This window comes from Aythya fuligula, chromosome 5 (assembly GCF_009819795.1).
Source record: "Aythya fuligula isolate bAytFul2 chromosome 5, bAytFul2.pri, whole genome shotgun sequence".
NCBI classification, from domain to species: domain Eukaryota; kingdom Metazoa; phylum Chordata; class Aves; order Anseriformes; family Anatidae; genus Aythya; species Aythya fuligula.
The window spans coordinates 15,549,456-15,568,253 of NC_045563.1; the positions used below are offsets into that span (position 1 = coordinate 15,549,456).

The 18,798-nt window shown below is 37.8% G+C and overlaps 1 protein-coding gene across 1 annotated transcript; it reads left to right on the top strand.

The window, feature by feature from the left end:
• Nucleotides 1-11,905: 11,905 nt before the first annotated feature.
• Nucleotides 11,906-15,535, top strand: LOC116489994 (serine protease inhibitor 2.1-like). The gene is made up of 4 exons (XM_032188812.1): nt 11,906-12,551; nt 13,445-13,715; nt 14,376-14,523; nt 15,341-15,535. Exons 1-4 carry the CDS (start codon nt 11,906-11,908, stop codon nt 15,533-15,535), a joined length of 1,260 nt encoding a protein of 419 aa, XP_032044703.1.
• Nucleotides 15,536-18,798: the final 3,263 nt, after the last annotated feature.

Genomic DNA, 18,798 nt, shown 5'->3' on the forward strand with positions numbered 1-18,798 from the left:
AAGCTCATTATCTCACACATTAAAAGTTAGATATACTCAACTTGTTTTCATTTGTCTTTGACTACATCACTGCATTTACAGCAAGCCTTAACAGAGGACATTTTTCTACAGGTTCTTGCAGACCTTTGTATTCTAATATAAAATATTCTAATTTTGAAATTTGTATTCTAATGTAAAATATTATTCCAATTTTGCATTCTAATCTCATAATATTTATATTCTAATATAGAATACAAAGAAAAGAAGGCTCTGGGGAGACCTCATTGCAGCCTTTCAGTTCCTAAACAAGGAACAAGGAAACTGTGTACAAGGAAGCAGAAGAGGTACTCTTTGTCAGGGAGTGTAGTGATAAGACAAGAAGTAATAGTTTTAAAGTAAAAAAGGATAGATTTAGATTGGATATTTGAAGAAATTCTTCACTATGAGGGTGGTGAGACACTGGAAGAGGTTGCCCATCCCTGGAAGTGTTCAAGGACAGGTTGAATGGGGCTTTGAGCAGTGTGGTCTAGTGGAATGTGTCCCTGCCCATGGCAGGGGAGTTGGAACTAGATGGTCCTTAAGGTCCTTTTCAACCCAAACCATTCTGTGATTCTATATTTATCTACAGACACTGCAGACCAGGTCACAGTGTTCTGACACAACCAGATCTTCCAGCTTTCTTTCCTTAAAAATGTGCAGTAGGAATGGATGTACATCCAAAATATCTGACTTAAAAATGAATGGCAAAAAAAAAAAAAAAAAAGGAAAAAAAAAAATTTGGCATGTTCACATGACAAAGTAAATGAGAATTATGAAGAAAACCTTCAGAAAATGGAATACCAAATCATTAAATAGAAAACTGCAGTAAGACAGGACAAAGACCACTTTGAGAAAAAAAATAAACTGCATAAGTTTATTAGCTACCATAGCAGCTAAATAATACATTTATTTTCAAAGAAATCAGAAACCTACCAGAGAGCCTGAGGGGTCAATTGATGTTCAAAGTGTAAAAGGAGTGCTCAAGGGGAGTAATGCCAGAGCGGGAAAGCTCAATCCATTGCACAAGTACTTCTTTTGCAGTGGTTGAGCCTGAGGAACTATTTCAAGTTGAAGTAACAGTAGAAGAGATTTTAGGGAAGAAAAAAAAATAAGTCAGAGCAAGAAACAATGAAGCATCAGGACTGTTTAGTATTCAAGCAAGAGCTCTGAGCTGTCTCAAGAAGAAAAATGTTAAACCTTTCACTGCGATGCATCGCTTAGACTGGTCACTGTATTAGAGTAATAAGAAGTTACAAATGTGACACAATCAAAAATAAATAAATAAATATGCAAGTAATCATGCAATGAATTGAAAATCACTTAGTCCAACCTCAGAATTTTGGAAACTGTAGAATTTGTAGTCATATGAATACACATGACAAAATATTCAAGAACTAATATGGCTTTGCTGAAGAATTCCCTGAAAGTGCTGTGGAGTGTGTGAGAGGATTACAATTTGATTCGTATATAACACAGAGAAAAAAACAAACAAACAACAACAGCAACAACAAAAAAGACAAGAAATCTTCCATGAAGGATCTTTAAAAAGCACACAAACTAGCAGGAGAGGGAAACCCTTTAGATGGGTTTATAAGCAATAAGTTCAGGCATGTGTCCTTCAGAGAATTCAGAGATGATTTGGGAATGTAATGTATTGTGAGGTCATATATTTTTCTGATGGTCCCACCTTGTTCATGGGTTTTAAAAAATTAACTGTGTGTAAGGACCTCACTGTACTAAGTGACTGACTGATACAGTGGCAGTGGAAAATGGCTGTCAATAAATAGAAAGAAAGAATATGAGGAAATAAGCCCCTGTTTTATATGGCATGGTGGTCTCTTAAGTTATTGCCATATATTGTGTGTATGTACCCAACTCAGAGCCAAAACTAAGTGTTTATTTCATTTTGCTGTGCCTGAGGGTGTCCAAGACAACAGCAACACTTCTAATCACATCAGTGATTCAGTAGGAAATAAAAATCAAAGCTGACTTACTTGACTGCTAAATTTTTGCTAGTTTACATGCATCTTTTCATCACTTTTGTTGAATGATTGAAGTAGGTGAACTTTTATTTGTATGTTGTTTTGTTATTTTTGTCTTTTTACAATTCCATGTATGATGGCTTTGCTATTTACCAGTGTATGCTCACAAAGAGAGTTTAACCAGTCCATGATCTCTCTTAATGTTTCTGGGTTTAATTCTTTTATTTATGTCTTAAAAATTAACTTTTTTATTATTATTATTTTATTTTTTAATTGGAAGATTTCATTACCAGCCTGCCCCCTCTGCCACCACCACAGTTAATGTGAATTAACTGTCAATATACTCGTTCTAAACTTTTCCCTCTACACCCTTGTTTTTACAGTATATGACAGATCTACATTTAAGTCATTTTAAAAAGGCAAATGAAAATAAAATGCTGTGTGCCAAAATTATATCTTTCTCATTGTTCAGGTCCACTACAACTGTTGTAGAAGATTTTCAATCCTGACTTGAAATAAATTCTTGATCTAAACTGTACTAAGAACAATGGCTGTCTCTCCAGTCATTTTTTTTTTTTCTACAGCAGTGTATAGATAATGATCATAGTCCCATGTTTTTATTATATGTATTTCTAATGAACAATGTTTCTAGCCCAAGAGAAATTGCAAGATGTTAATTTTTCCAAAGATGGGGCAAAAATTTGAAGTCTCAACAATTCTCCTAAAAATTGTTTTGAAACTGTCTTCTTCCATTTTTTTTGATAAATGGTAGAAAGATTTTTTACTTGGTAGCATCTTACCAAAAAAGTCAGTGAGGAATATTTTCATAATCTCTGTTTGAAAATGCTGACAAAGCCAACACATTCCTGAAAATGTTCTGACTTCTCCGAGTCTGCTTTTTTAAATAAACATTGCATGGCTCCCTCAGACAACTTCCAGTTTTTTTTCTGAGAAAGGACTATTAAGGGAACAATAATGGGCAATAAGGGCTACAGGCACACTGAAGACTCTGTGTGCTTGCATAATCCCTGAAAGTATCTCAGATGCAGAAGAAGTTGAAGTTTGTGACACATTTTGGATTCAGTGAGTAATTTTCAGATCACACATTTGTAGCTCAGTTATAAGCCTACTACCATAAAGAAGGAGGGACCAGTATCCCCAGGACTGATGGAGTTGTTAGCTTTGACTTTGCACTGTGCCCCCATAGAGTAATAGTAGAAATAACTGTTTTGATAGTAAACTATGAAGGGAAGTGTGTTTAGAACATGCGAGTAAAAAATTTCGTCCTTTGGAGACCGTGAATCCTCTATGATTTATTCCTGGTTTCCAGGATTTGGTTTCTGGTAAGGAGATCCTAGCTGTTGTGTTTCACAAGTTACCTCAGCAGGGATCTCAATAGTTCAGAGATTTCTGAAGAGCAAGTGATGCCAAGTGTCATCTGTTCTGTAATATTTGGGTGTTGGGTTTGAAGTTATAGTAATTATGAGTGTGGAGGCGAATTAGAAAAACAAACGTGTTTGTTAAGAGATTAATTCAATCATCATTAGTAGGAGAGCTGGAGCATTCACAAAGGCTGGAGACCAGTTCGAACTGGTTTCCATAATCCCCACCCACCTAAGCTCAACCAAAGGCATTAATTTAGAAGAATTGCATCATCCGGGGAAAAAAAAAAAAAAAAAAAAAAAAAAAAAAAAAAAAAAGCAACGCAAAACTCTCACTGCTTGATCAATGAACCTGAGAGCAGGGCATAGTCACCTAGTTCTTGTGACCTGATTAACCTTTTTGCTCTTTATGGCTGGGCTCCGTTCTTGCTTACATCAGCCCTAAAACTGCTGTAATGCTTTGTTTCTCTGTGGAAGATGATACCTGTTTTTTTATTATTATTATTAGTAGTATTTGTTTGTTTGTTTGTTTGTTTGTTTTCTGTGGAAATCATTCTGGGCTTTCCGTGGTCCCCAAAGGTTTGCTTTTGATGAAGGATCTTGATGTGAGTCCTTTGGGAATGCTTCCTCTCTTGATTCTTTATCTGTCTCTATTGGCTATTTCTCTCTAAAGTTTGGAGGGAATGGAGAGGAGAGGCCTGATGTGCCAAGGAGATGAGAATGGTTTGCTGGTGAGAATCACTGTGGATGATGTGAGAAAGGCAGAAAGAGAATGTCAGAACAGATATCAATATGTAAGAACCAATGCCAGATAGGGTGTAGGGAAATTTGGTACCTGTACCAGAGTAGTCACAATTCAAAGGGTTTTCTGTTACAATTAACCAATATGAGATGTTTGTTTAATAGTTCAATTCATGAAAAAATGGCTCTTGTTATGTGTCTGTGCATAGATCTGGAGAAGGATTTCTTTATAAGCCCTGTGGTGTTGGCCTAAATCTTCCTACATAGTTGAAAGCAGCAGTCAGAACAAAGCTTAATCTGTGCTGTATCTATACAAAATAAAGCTGAGATCTGTTTACTTTCTGTGTTTGTTACTTAATAGACTCTTGGTTTGGTCCCTATATTTCCAACTAAGCTGTTATGTATGAGTAGAGAGACTGACAGGGAGTAATAAGCAAGGCAAATTGCCTCTGTTGTTTGCAAGACCACTCTCTGGGACCTTTCTTTGAACATTAGCCAAAATCCATATTGTGTGCTTAGGCAGCTGTACTTCTGAGTCACACAATAATGTCATTACAGTTTACTTCAATCTACTTTGATCAGCTGTACTTGATCAGTTGCATGGCTAAACGTAGGCACTTGATTTGGTATTGCTCAGAGGTACAGAGGAGGTATAGGAAACAGTTCAGCTGAGATGGTCCCAGATAGTAGGGTCAGTAGAACAACTGGGAAGATGAAGAAGAACTTTTTAATGAAGGCTTTTCAAATAATTTAAGTTGCTTAAGCCTTGAATTACTCATTGGGATGGTTCTTGTTAACTATATTTTCATGTTGTATAGACACATATTTATTACAATTTTAAGTACTATATTACTGTTTGAAACCCATAATTAATTGATTAATTTCTTTCTTTCTTTAACGCAAGAACATTATTAAGAAAGAAGGATGGGCCAGTGGTTACAGCATTGGGCTGGTACTTTGAAATTTCTGCTTCCCTTCCCAGCTCAGCTACTGATTCAGTTCATATAAACTTAGCTTCCTGTCTGCATATAGCTATCAGCAGAGGGTGGCAGTCCTTTCGTTTTTTGTTTAAACAGTCAGCGGAGGGTTCCAATGCCTAAACATAGATAAATAATATGATTTTAAAAGTAAAAGACCTACACAAGTCTGGCAGTATATGAAGAGGTTCAGGTGAAATGATCCCAGCTTTCAAGGTCTTTGTGTCAAACTGGAAGGTGAAAAACAACTTTTTAGTGAGCACAACAGTCATATTCATCTTTATTTTCTCATACAAGATACTTGTGCTTTATGAACTGGCAACATATATTTAACATTTTCTGGTCATGAAAGAAAAAAATGTCTGGTAAAAGCATTGGCTCAGGCAGTGTTGTGTGATGCATACAAATAATTAATATTTTCAATTTATGTGTGCTTAATCTCCTCTTCTCACGCTATAATGTCACTAGCACCTCTTGGATGCAGGTACTAAGCACATCAGAATATTCCCCTTTCTGTTCAGAGCACTATTTATGGAAATTTGCAACTCAAGAGCATTTCTAGCTCCACTTTGAATCTATATAAATGAAGCTGTAGTCCTGCAGACCACAGATTTTCAAACTATGTATAATTGCTACCAAGGGAGGTGCCATGGTCTGAAACAGATTAAAAAATAAACCTGTTTTCATTAAACTCAGAAGTAAAGAACTAAAACGGTGCTTGAGTCCACTGAGGGTAACATTGTATTTTCATTTCATTTTATATCAATGAGGAAACTAATGTGCTGTTTTTATTTTACAGATGAAAAAACTGAAGTCCAACAGACAATGTTAGTGATGTTCCCAAGGTCAAAGCTGAGCTGCTCAACAGAGCTAATAATATATCCTAATTTTTCAAACCAGTTCTTCATGCATCAGGCAGTCCATTCCGTTCTGAAGTCATTCCAGTATTCTCAACAATATTTGGGCATCCTTATAGTCAGTAGGATTTCAGCATATTTATGAATTCAGTATGTTTATTTCACCAATTGTTTTTTTTTGTTGTTTTGTTTTGTTTTTTGTTTCTTCCTGTCTTGAAAATCATTTGAATATGAAAATCTCAAAAGACTATTTTGTTACTAATATTTGTTTGTTACTAAACTCTCAAGTCTGAAAAGAAGCTCCACAGTGAAGCTGTTACATGCAGAAATAATGAAAAACTGGCCATCTTTTGAAATAACCTGGGGTCTAAATAAAGGTTTCTAATGTTAGAACATATTGCCTAGTCTTCTGCTCTTTTTTCAGGAGGATTCCTGTTGTCTGTAATTCCTGTGTCATATCTGCCAACCTGAATAATTGAAGCAGCAGTAGGAGGTACAGTTGTTACTCGTATACCACACATGTAAGACACCTGTTATGTTTCAGTAGGCAATTTGTAACTAGTATTGTTCTTGTAATTTAAAAATGAGGATTACTGTAAATATTGATCATCATTGGTATAGTATATAAACATATTAAATTCTAGTCCCTGCTGTCTACATAGTTCTTACAAGTGTGATACCAATTCAAATGAAATGAAGCTCTCTGGGCAGAACTTTGCTTTTCCAGTGAACAGCCTTGTCACTGTATACAAACTGTATTTCATCCCCATTTCCCATTGCCCCAGATGCCCATTTTGCCTTCCTGGCAGGACAGTGGAGGAGGTTCTCCAGGAAGTACTAAGGATATGGTATGGTCTCTGAGTGAAGATTAAGTCTTTCTTCTTCATTATATATGTTATCCAGGCTAGAAGAACCATAGTTTACCAGACATGCATACATCTTTGGTCTTATTTTTCCCACAACTTTGACTGCCTGATCCTTCCCAAAGACTAGTATAACTCAAAACTATCAGGGGAAAAGAAGGCGAAATGCATGTTCATTTCCCTTCCTCATTCCACTCTCAGTTTCCTTCACTTTGCTGCTATGTCAAAATATCTGTGGGCTATGCACTTTATATTTACAAAACCTTGTGTTACTTATGATGTAATCGACCCATAGTGAAAAAGACTTTTTGATAGTGGAAGTAACTTGTCTGTCTGTGAGTCATAATCCCAGAACAGTTATTATTGTTGCTAAATTAACGTTGAAACTGTAATTATCTGACCTACCATGCAGAAACATAACAAAAACACTAGACAAAATGCATGATTCTGTTGTTGTTGAACAAGTTTTTTATACCAGCCTTTGTTTAAGGATTCTTTAAACCTGCTTTGGAAAGATTTCTTCAAAAAAAATTTACTAGCAAGAAGCAGTCTGCAAAATGTTGGTAAATACATTAAATATATGGTTAAATTTCTCATAAAGTCAAAGTGTGAGATGAACTATGGAATATACACTGATCTACATGAAGTACCCAGCAATAACATAGAATTAGGTTATGTAGAATTAATGACTGGTAGATTATCATCTTAATCAACAGAAGTAATAAACCACATTTGATTTTTTTTTTTTTTCAGTATTCTGGACTTTAATTCCTGTTAAAGATAATTATTAGAGAAGCAAGATCTAGTTCAATAGATGAATGACCAGTATGCATGTGGTAAATATAGTTTCATGACATACTTTGAGAGCTCAACTTGTGATCAACAGAAAGATGGGACTGTATTTGGCTCGTGGCAGTGTTCATCATTTTAGCTTAAAGTTGGTGTTGCACCTTATTTCTGCTGCCATAATGAAATGCTAGGGAAATGCCTTGTTGAAGTGTAGCCTAACATCATTATAAACAAAGCAGTAATTACAAATACTTACAAACATAAAGAAAACGAGAGGCATATAACCACTTTGTAGCACAGTTTGTCCTTGACCACTATGACCTTTCATTTATCTAGGCTTTGATGAGTAAAATAATCTCTGTGCTTGTGACTTTTTACAGATTTAGAAGGAACAAGTACATAAAAAAATAAAGGGGGGGAGGGATGGGAGAGAGGAAAACAAAGAAGGGGCGTGTCGAGGCAAGGTTTGTCTATGTCTTGTCTCTATGTTTATATATGTTTATAATGACAAAATTATGCATGTTAGTAAACAAGTATAAGAGAAAAAGACTCACCACAAATGGGAAAACATATTTCATGTCACTGCTCAATCAAGGTCTTTGTTGCTAGCTGGAATAACGTTGTCAGCTTAATCCGCTAGCATTTTATTCTTATTGGGAAAAAAAATAATAGTAACAAGCACGACTTTTTCCCATTCCAGTAATTTCAGCTTGTGCAAGAGGGGCAAGAAGTGGGTTTGCACATACTGCATGTGCAGGAGCAAAGGTAACAGTTTGCTACTTGTATTCCCACCATCTTCCTGGAGCAGTAAGCTCACAGAACAGAGATATGCAGGGCCCACCTCAGCCAGAATAGGAAATCCGTCAAGGAAACATATCTACCATACATCCTCTCAATGGCACACAGCTAGAGTCAGATTGAGAAGGTACAGGTAATTTGGAGTCCATGTTCAGGTTGAGAATCAGAAGGAAAATTTGGCTCTGGTCAGACTTTGGAAGAGTGCCAAGCTGCCACGTGTGGCTGTCAGCTCTGTGTGTGCTCCAGCACAAGGGCTTTTGCTGCCTGTTGGCACCAAGTGTTAACATCTGTTTCCAGTGGTTCCAGGCACAAACTCATGGTTTCCAGTAGGGTCCTAATTGCACAATATTTGCACTAAGCTTCCTTACATGGTCAGAAGTAACAGACAGAAAGACACAGCTACAATTCAGAAAGTCAAAGTTTATCAGCTCCATTGGCTGAGTAGCAGAAATGATCTTCAAAAAACCTATTTAATCAATGTTTGCTCTACCCCACCCCCCTTTATTTCCCCTTTATTTTTTTCTTGGTTTGGCTCTATGCTTTATCAGGTCTGTTTAATATTTAACAGTGGAAATTAAGCAGAAGATGATTTAGCTTTATAAGTAACAGTGTGGAGAACAGCATGGTCAGTTGAACACTGAAGGGCTTCTGGTTTTGTAAGTACTGCAGAGGCACTTTTCTTAGAGACTTGAAAGTGATGCTTTTTGTGCTCTGTGGAATTGTCGTGTTAAGTTTATTTCACTCTTGTACTTGTAAATTTGTTGTGTGGGGATGTTGATGTGAAATATTAATTAATATGCAAGGACCAGTGAGATCTGCTGTTCTGGGGGAATATGGTTATTCTCAAATTTGAATCAAACAACCATTGAAGTCATGTGGACTTTTAAAGATGTTTGTAAAGAAGAATACTGATGAAATCCCTTTCAGGTTGAAAATAGCCTTCAACATGACTCAAAATTAATATAATCCCAGTAGTGACTGAACAACCACATCCAATTTATAAACTCTTCTGGTTACTTAATGTATAAAACAACTATTGAATTGCTAAGGACAGGCTCTCTAATTAGGACTGGTGTGAGTGTAGGGGGTGGATGGATTTAAATTTAATTGCACCTATTATTCTCACAGACAATTTGATCTGTGGCTTGGCACACAATTAATTTCTGAATTTCCAATTTGCCTATAAATATATCTCAGATATAATAAAGCTTTTATGGTTACCTTGGCTTTGACATATTAACCAAAAAATTTGGTGTCTGGAATTTTCTAATTTTAAAATATTAAAGTTAATGTGGTTAACATCTCTAAAGAGAAAAGGGTGCAGTGAAAGCTTGATGGCAATATTTCAGTGTTGTCCAACTTATGGTAGAAGTACTTCTCTAATATTTCTGTAGAGAGCTATAATGATAAGAGAAGGTATTGAAGTGACCTGTTAATAGTGGAAGTTAAGAACAGAGCCATGCCTAACATAAGCTTACTTCAGGAAAACCATATTCTTTGCTTCAAAAAGTCTTTAAAATTTAGGTTAAGTTCTGTTTGGACACAGGAACTGGTCATGGAAAATCATTCTGTTCTTCACTTAAGAGTGCAATATCTTAACTGGCTAAAGAAGAATAGTCTATGAGATGTTAAACAACAAACACTTTTACAACACCCTCTGCACTACTTTGTTGTTTCATTTATCTGGAGTACATAAGGATTTATTATTATTATTATTATTTTCTGGAAGGCAGAGGGAGAATTCTGCTTAAAATAAATTCAAGTAGTTGATTCATATTTCCATCTAGGGTCAGACTCCATCTTTTAGTTTAGGGACATTAATATTTATTACTTCCTGTTCTTACTAAGGTCACAACAGTTACTGTCTGCTCTCACACATACTCAGCATACTCAGATCATGTCAAACACGAGATCACAGGGCTAGTATATTCATAACAAAGAAACAAACAAAATGAGAGACAACTATACAAATAAAGAAATAAATCAGCTGGCTTATGACCAAGAATCCTGGAATTTGGGCTAAAAGCAGAAACTCTACTTAGATTTTATTTAGATAGCAGGTGCAATGATCTTTTATATCCAGGAATGAACAAGAGACAAAAAGAACTTCACCTTATCAAGACTTGTGAAAATACATTCACAGAAGAGAAGAATACAGACAGGCTGTGTTTGCTGGAAAATGGAAGAATAACCATATACCAGTAGACAAAATCTAGAAAAGTTTTTATGTAGAAGCTGTGAAGGCAAAAATCTCATTTGCCTGGTATGCTCATTTGTGAAGCAGGTTTATGTGAGATGTCTCCACAGGGAATTAAATTCAACAGAGCCTTGTTCCAGCTCCTATGGAGGGCAGAAGGCTTGTATGAAGCATACTCTATCAGTATTAGAAGAAGAAGCCCCCATAGGGGATTAATCTAGAGCATCCTTTGATTTCCAAATGGGATCTGTGCTCCTCTTCTCTTGTTGGACCCAGGTCCTTTCTGCTGCTCTAGGGGGAGCCACACATTCCATCCAACTGTGGCTGTATTAGCAGGTTATCTCATGGTGAAGAGCATTGCACCATGTAACAAGCTACAAGCATTTGGTGCAGCCCACAAAATGGGGGCTCTCTTTGTTCCAAACAAGTCCTTCATCATCTAATGCAAACCTTCTGGTTCCCACATCTTTATGCCCACTTCTGAGTGCCACGCTGCCATGGCACAGGTTGCTTCCAGGCCTTTGCCTTGAAATTTGCCTTGAAGCTTATGTAAATGGCTTTCATCCATCACTTATCAGCTGTGGCTATTGGATGGCCACATGAGTAGTAAATCACGAAGTAAACAGGGCTGTAAATGTCAGGTGCACTGGTGTAGTGAGTTTACATGGCAAGATTTTGGTAGTGAGGGGCTGCAGAGGTGGCTCCCTGTGGTGAGGCTCACCTGCCCAGATGAGTAAAACCACCACTACTGGATAGTCCATGACAGCTGTTTGTCTGTGTGTGCTATGCACTATGGCAGTGAGTGAACTTATACCACTTTCAGTGAGAAGCGAGCTGCCTTGAGATTCCTCACATTTTCCAAACTTCACTTGGGCAGGTACCATGGAATATGCAATGTCTTTGACACCCCCCACCCTTTCTTACCTTATGGTAAACTTTTGGTTTAGCTGTAGCCGATATGATCCAGGGAAGCAAATGTCATTATAAATAAGGATTGTTATGGACTTTGACTTTATATTTTCTTTGTCAAAGAGGGAGAGAATTGCCTTTTCAAGGAAGTTACAGTGGAATATTATAATTTGATTGTCTGATGTTTTAATTAATAATTTGGTTGAATTTATTGGAGACAAGACATTGTTTGCATGGCTACTTTAAATGTTCTATGTACATTAGATATTTACAGTTGCCATACATACTATTTATCATAACAAACTATTCATTATTTCTTACTGCCAAGCTCATCATTACCTTCTGTTCATCTAATGATTGTTTATTTTGTGACAGAATAATCTGAAAAGAGGATGAAGTGTCTTCTGTACCTGTGTTTACTCCTTGCTGATCTTTGTGCCACAACACAATGCCACCACAGAGATGTTTGCCATGAAGTCAATAACACAAATCTACATGATGGAACAGAGAATTTATTAAAGCACAACTGTCAAGACCAAGGCTCCAGCTACGCAGATTTTGTATTTAAATTTTACAAGCAGGCTATAACAAAAGAAGTTGATAAAAACATTTTCTTTTCTCCTATAAGTATCTCCACTGCCTTTGCCATGCTGGCTCTTGGTGCTAAGTCCAGCACCCTGACTCAGATTTTTGAAGGACTGGGCTTTGACAGTCCGACTGAGACACGTGTAAATGATATACATGAAAGTTTTCATAAAGTTTTAGCAGTACTGAACTGTACTGATGTTAACATCACTTTAAATATAGGAAATGGCCTTTTCACTGCTATTGGGTATGAACTTCAGGAGACATTTTTACAAAATACCAAACAGTTTTATGATGCAGAATTTTTTACTAGCAATTTCCATGAACCGACAGAAGCTAAGACACAAATCAATAATTATGTAAAGGAGAAAACCCAGGGGAAAATACCCGAACTAATTGGTCATCTTGATCCAAATACTATACTGGTTCTTGTTAACTACATTTATTTTAAAGGTAAGACACATAACATAATATTACAATGGATAATTTTGATGCAAAAGAAAGAAATTGTAGCAAACTCTTGATGTTTTATTAGCAGTGTGACAACTTAAGAAAGAGCTAATCTGTGGAGGAGTTTCGAGATAAAGTTTAGATGTGGCCAGAAGCAAACTTTCTGATTGTTAGGAATTACTGATTGATTGTGGCCTAATTTGCCTAAAAGTTATGGACAGAGAAGTCCCAGTCTGGTAGGTTCCCTAACAGACAGGAATGTCTCATAGCATGCAGACTCAGTAGTCTGGGACAAAATGACTAAAGATGTTTTGGAAATCTCTATGCTATGCCAATGAAACGTGGAGGAATTACATGCTTGCACTTCCAGGGTCCCCAGTATTAAAGTATATCTACTAGATATGCTGTGTAAAAACTTGAGACCTAGCATTTTGAGGGTCTGTGCATCTGGAGCCCAGATCATCTGCTTGGATGCTAGGATCCTTTATTCTGTTGAAGAATTCCTCATCGGACTGAGGGCAGTCAGTCTGCACCTGGTATGGGGCATCCCCTAACACGGGAAAATAGAAGTGCAGGAAAGGCATAGCAAGATCCTGTGGCAAAATCAAAGTAGATTAATTTAGGTAACATAAAAGGCACAAGAGAGTGATGGGAACATATGGCTAAAAACTGAAGCATGACTCTCTCTTAGTTAGTCCTCATCAAACTTTCCAGCTAAACTCACTACACAGATAAAATGCTTCATAGTGTGTTATGCAGGAAGTTGAAGTGATCTGGTAATCCTTTCCCATAAACAGTGCTCCAGCATACTAACGTTTAAATCGGTCTGATTTGTATCAGCCATTTTTATGATCTTCATATATTCAAATGAAACTTTGTCTCCTTCCCCCCACTAGCTGCCTGGGAAAAGTCTTTTGATCCTACACGTACATATGAGGATGACTTTTTTGTGAACAAAAATACACCCATTAAAGTCAACATGATGCAGTGTGACAGCGACTATAACAGTTATTATGATCAGGATCTATCTTGTGAGGTGGTAGAGCTGCCTTACCAGGGCACTGCACGAGCATTGCTCATTCTGCCTGATGATGGGAAGATGAAACAAGTGGAAGATGCTCTCTCCAAGGAAGCTGTTTGTAAATGGTATAGCAAACTTGAAACCAGGTAAATCTAGGTAGATGAATTACTATAATTTCAGAAACACTATTATTTTTAAGGGAAAGCATTAATTTCAGATATCCTTCTCCTGGATTTCATGTACTGATTTCATAGAGCAGGGTTTTAAATGATTCCCAAGATAAGCTAGAGAAAAACATTATTGATAAGCAACTACAGGCTTTCTGACCTGACGGAAGTGGACACAACATTGCAAGAACTACCTCAAGACTTGGTTGGCTACCTTTTGGATACCATACCTCTTTTTTCACGTTGCTAACCTAATTCATTTGCTTCACTGTATCCTAGATTTTATCTTCCTTTACCCTTCTTTTAGGCTTTCCACAGCTGCTCTGTTTACTCTCTGTAGACTTCTCACTACAAAATCCTTCTGGGTATGCATGTCTTGACACTGGGATGAAAGAGTAGCAATGAAGATTTTAGTTAGTTAGTTTGTTTGTTTCTTTAAGGATAAATAAATCCATTGAAAGAGTGTATGTACAAGAAGATGGATTTGGGCATCTGTCTGGATGCCCAAATACAAATGCTGCCAATAAGCAGATTAGCAATCAGAAGAATACCGACAAACATAATTGAATTGCATACTATCCAGCCTGCTGGCTGAAACAAGACTGCTTTTTTCACTGCTGTTTTTTCTCTGTTCAACAGAAGAACAGATCTGCACTTGCCAAAGATTTCTATTAGTGGGTCTTATGATGTGAAAAGTTTGTTCAAGGAAATGGGCATTACTGATGTATTCTCTAGTAATGCTGATCTATCTGGAATTAGTGGCAGCCGGGATCTTCAAGTTTCACAAGTAAGTGGATGGACAGAGCTAGTGTTGGGGTGGTTGTTAGTTTTTATGATCAATTATATTTGGGGTTTTTAATGACTTGCTTTCCCTCCTTGTCTTACTGAAGTTATAAACAAAACTTGTGATGGTGTCCACAGGCTTACTTAATAATTGTGTTTTTCTTCAGAGAGGGTCTGATGTCTCACCTTTGAATTATTTTAATTAATAGGCTGGATATTAAGTCCATGGAAAAGTTGGACAAGATCTGAATGCTTTTTTGGCACTGTAATACAATAGTTTATATGCAGTTGTATCATGAAAACTACAAATGAGATGTGTGTTATGATATTTGTGTTGATAAATACCTCATTTTTAAAAAATATTTTCAGTTTCCAGGAAACTTCTAATTTACAGTAGCAGAATTTCACCATGTCAGCTTAAGCTACTATCTAAAGTCGTAGAGAAGACATAGACTGCTCCTAATTTAGCACTTAAATAGCAGGCTTCCATAAACTTTAGAACAACAGAGAAAGTGTTGCTAGTGGAAGTCTAAACCATATAAGAAAATAAACCCCCCTCTGTTATTTGCTATCAAGTTGTTATCCCCCCTCTGCTCAGGACTGGTGAGGCTGAATCTGCTGTGTGTCTATTTTTATTTTTGGCCATTTAGTCCTGGAATAGAGAAAACACTCCTTGCAAGTTGTTGGAGATTTACCATACAGGAGTTTTGTTTGCTGGATTTTATCCCTTCTTCTCCTAAACATTCCATAAGATGAGAGTTTATCTTTACCTCCTTCTTTTTGTCACATATAGCAACTACATTTGCTCCTTTTCCCCACAGGCAATTCACAAGGCTCTGTTGGAAGTGGATGAGACTGGAACTGAGGCTGCAGGAGCCACAGCCATAATCCTTACCAAAGTTTTCCGTCCTTCAGTTACAATCAAATTCAACAGGCCTTTCATTATGTTGATTTCTGACAAAGCAACCAGCACCACACTTTTCATGGGGAAAATTGTTGATCCTACTAAGAAGTAATTGCTGAGTTACTGGGCATGCTGGACATGTATTTGGCATGGCTTATAATGGCAGCCATGTTTGCACATGTGGGCTGGTTAGTGCTCTTATAACTGCTCCATAATTAAGGGATATTCAGAGTTAAATGTAGAATTTCATTATCAAATTAGTAAGAAAAAACAAAACAAAACAAACAAACAAAAAAAAACAACAACAAAACAGACGGTTTAAAAATGTAACATTTTCACAGTTGAGTAATTCAAGTTATTAATAGACTTTCAAAATTTTCCTTGGAAGAGAGTTCTGTTGTTTCTGTAAGTGATTTCTCTCTGCTAAGCAGTTTTGCCTAGACTGTTTTAAGTTCTGGGTTACTCAATAAAAGCTTTTTCCCAATGGGTAACAAGTCTCTTGTCATTCTGTTACCCCTACTCTGGGACTTGCTGATGATCAGTGCTCACCTGGGTCAGTCCCTACAGGGCCCTTTCTCCCTTACATATATCTTTGCTGCCTAGTCCATTGTTGTTAACCTCAATCTACCTGTTCTCCTTTCTCACATGCCAAATCTTGGCCTAAAATCTTTTTAAAAACTTTGAAAAAAATAGAAAAATTCTGAGACAACAGATTCATTCTGCTTTAGCAGAAAAGTGTCTTTCTGCAGCCCAAAAGGTCAGTAAAAAATAGTGAAAGACAATGACATTAAACATGAAGTGTTAAAGAATTGTCCTGCTACAATATCCTTCATCAATTACTACTATGGCTAATGAATAAGATTAGCATTATTGTTTAAATCTGTCACTTACAGACTGACTTTCAGTGTCTCTGGTATCTTGCTATAAATCAATTAACAAAAGCTTTCAGTTACTTATTAACATAGCAGTCTGTCTGTAAAATATGTTTTAAATGCTGTTAAGTGAATCCATATTTTCTCACATGGAGACAGCAATTCTTTGTACTTTCTCCTTATGTGCTTTCTTGAGTAAAACCTATTTTCAAGAGACACATAAGCACCCTATTGCCATTGCAAATCTGCAGATCTCCCACTCTTACTGCAGAGGAGCACTGGGGCCTGGTGCTCAGCCTTGCTGACCTGTATAGCAAACCCTTTATTGTGCAGTTGCAGTCTCAAGGAGAGGCTGACTCCTGCTTTGACAGCTGCTCTCCCACTGCACTACACCCTTTGATTCATGCCATTGCATAGTGACCCTGGATAAATGTTTTGCAAGCAAGGTTTAGTGCCCATCCCTTGGAAGATGGTGTTCCGGAATGTACATTGCTTATTTCCATTGTGGGTACATTGCTTATTTCCATCGTGGTTCTGGCAATGTGCTGTAAGCACTGAGAAGACAATGCAAGTCCCAAATCAACAAAGAACTCACGACCCCTAACATCACTCTGGCCCTCAGACTTATTCCCCCAAACTTGTTCCGACTTTTTTTATTAGGACCCATCTGTGGCTGTAGCATGGGTTTGGGGTGTGTGTGTTTGTGGGGTGGCTATGCTTCTGTCTCAGAAGATTTGGAGACCGCTTTCTTGTCTGGGAAGAGGAGTCCCTTTGCTCCAAGCAGTGAGAATTCAGTGGAAGCCCTGAGCTATTGCTTCTGCCAAGGCAAGATACCATCACTCAGTGGATCGGGAGATACCAACCTCTGTGTGAAGCAGCGGCTTTTACAGAGTTGAGATCAATGATAACTTGCTGCGGTGGAGGTGCTGTTTTGTGGTAGCTGTTTGAACTCAACAAGAGCTGGGAGCAGTTCCAGTGAGATCCCACCCTGATAAATCAGTGCACCAGTACTGATTACAAGGTAGGATGGTGAGATTTCTATCAGAGCAGGGTGGCAGAAAAACAGGTTCCGGGCCTATTGCTAAAGGGAAAGAGGTTAGGAAAAATCTCACAGTTGCTAGGACAGAGCAGAGGCTTTAGGAAATAACAAGTGTAGCAACTTCCTGCCCCATCTTCCTGCCCCATCTGCCTCCCAGGCCTTTGCTTTTGAGAATGGAAGCAAGGAGCTACAGGAGGAAAGCCACAATGGGAGTTTTCACACGGTAGTGAGAGGAATAGGGTGCTAGCCTGCCCCTGGCAAAAGTCTGTCTTCCCACAAGGAGGCTTTGAATGATGGGTTTTGAAGGAATCTTACCAGCATGTGGGGTGTCACCACAGTTGTCCCCCAGTGGAGGTGTTTCACAACCAGAACAGCAGGTTAACTTGAGGAGTAACATGGTCCTGGAGCAGGAAGAGGGATTTTCCCAAATCTCCCTGCTAGGGAAGGATATGAGGAGGACGGGTAACAAACTAGTCATGTGCCATCCATATGTGGAAGGAACGAAAATGCCTGTAGCTCACAGTGTGGAGATCCACAGAGCCTGGGTACTTAACAAACCTGGCTGATCTTATACTCACCATAGTCTTGATGACCTTCTTTAAGAACAGAAACAATTCTGTCAGGTACTGGAGAGGGGTCCTTTCATCCTAATTGCAGAAAAATCTGACCACGTTGATCTTCCCTGCATCATTTGTCCTTACTGCTTTTGTCTGTCTTAATGGGTGATAGGGAACAATCTTATTCATGCTATCTAATTATAGTTATGGTAAACAAGGAAATGGCATTCTTATAGACTAAAATTTTCATTTAGAGATCATGTCTTTATTTTGTCTGTGGTATTTTATGGAGTCTTTCATTCATGTGTAGGTAATTTTAATCTTCCACTACAAAAAAAAAAAAAATAAAAATCTAATTGGAACAGATGAATTTCATACGTACATTCCCTCAGTCTATGCAACAGCTGGACCCAGACTAAGCCCTGAATGATACCTAGAATTTCTTTATGTCCTATAAAGTGTTGTCCATTTGACTTCTTTCAATGACAGGCAGCAGAAGGGCAAGTACAGCTTATAGTGGAGTATGCGACCTCTTACCCTACAATAACTGTCCAAGACAGGTGATCTGCTGTGAGTCTATTAGCCCTTTTCTGACAGGAAGCTCAAAGAAAAAGGACTTAACTAAAGAGAGCTTATCTCAGTTGTGAGTCCCGGCAAGGGAAAATGGACCCACCGGTCTCTGAAAAGCAGCTTATCTGTGTCCAAGCAGCCAAGCTTCCCCTGGCAGTCTCTGAGCCATGTGGGGGACAGCAAGTTTGTTCTGCTTGACCTTGTTTATGGTCCACTGGGACTGTTTGTTGATGGGATAGTTTCTGTCAGTAAAGCTCTGTTTGTATTTCCCTGTGGCAGGATCTATGAAATATGTTGTCACAAACCATGGAGCAGTGTGATTTTAGGTCTAACTCAG

What these genes read in the sequence shown, in the direction of transcription:
- LOC116489994 (XM_032188812.1), top strand. Translation starts at nt 11,906, where the DNA reads ATGAAGTGTCTTCTGTACCTGTGTTTACTCCTTGCTGATCTTTGTGCC. An exon ending in TAACTACATTTATTTTAAAG is followed by an intron (nt 12,552 to 13,444) that starts GTAAGACACATA and finishes TCCCCCCACTAG; the next exon opens with CTGCCTGGGAAAAGTCTTTT. An exon ending in TATAGCAAACTTGAAACCAG is followed by an intron (nt 13,716 to 14,375) that starts GTAAATCTAGGT and finishes TCTGTTCAACAG; the next exon opens with AAGAACAGATCTGCACTTGC.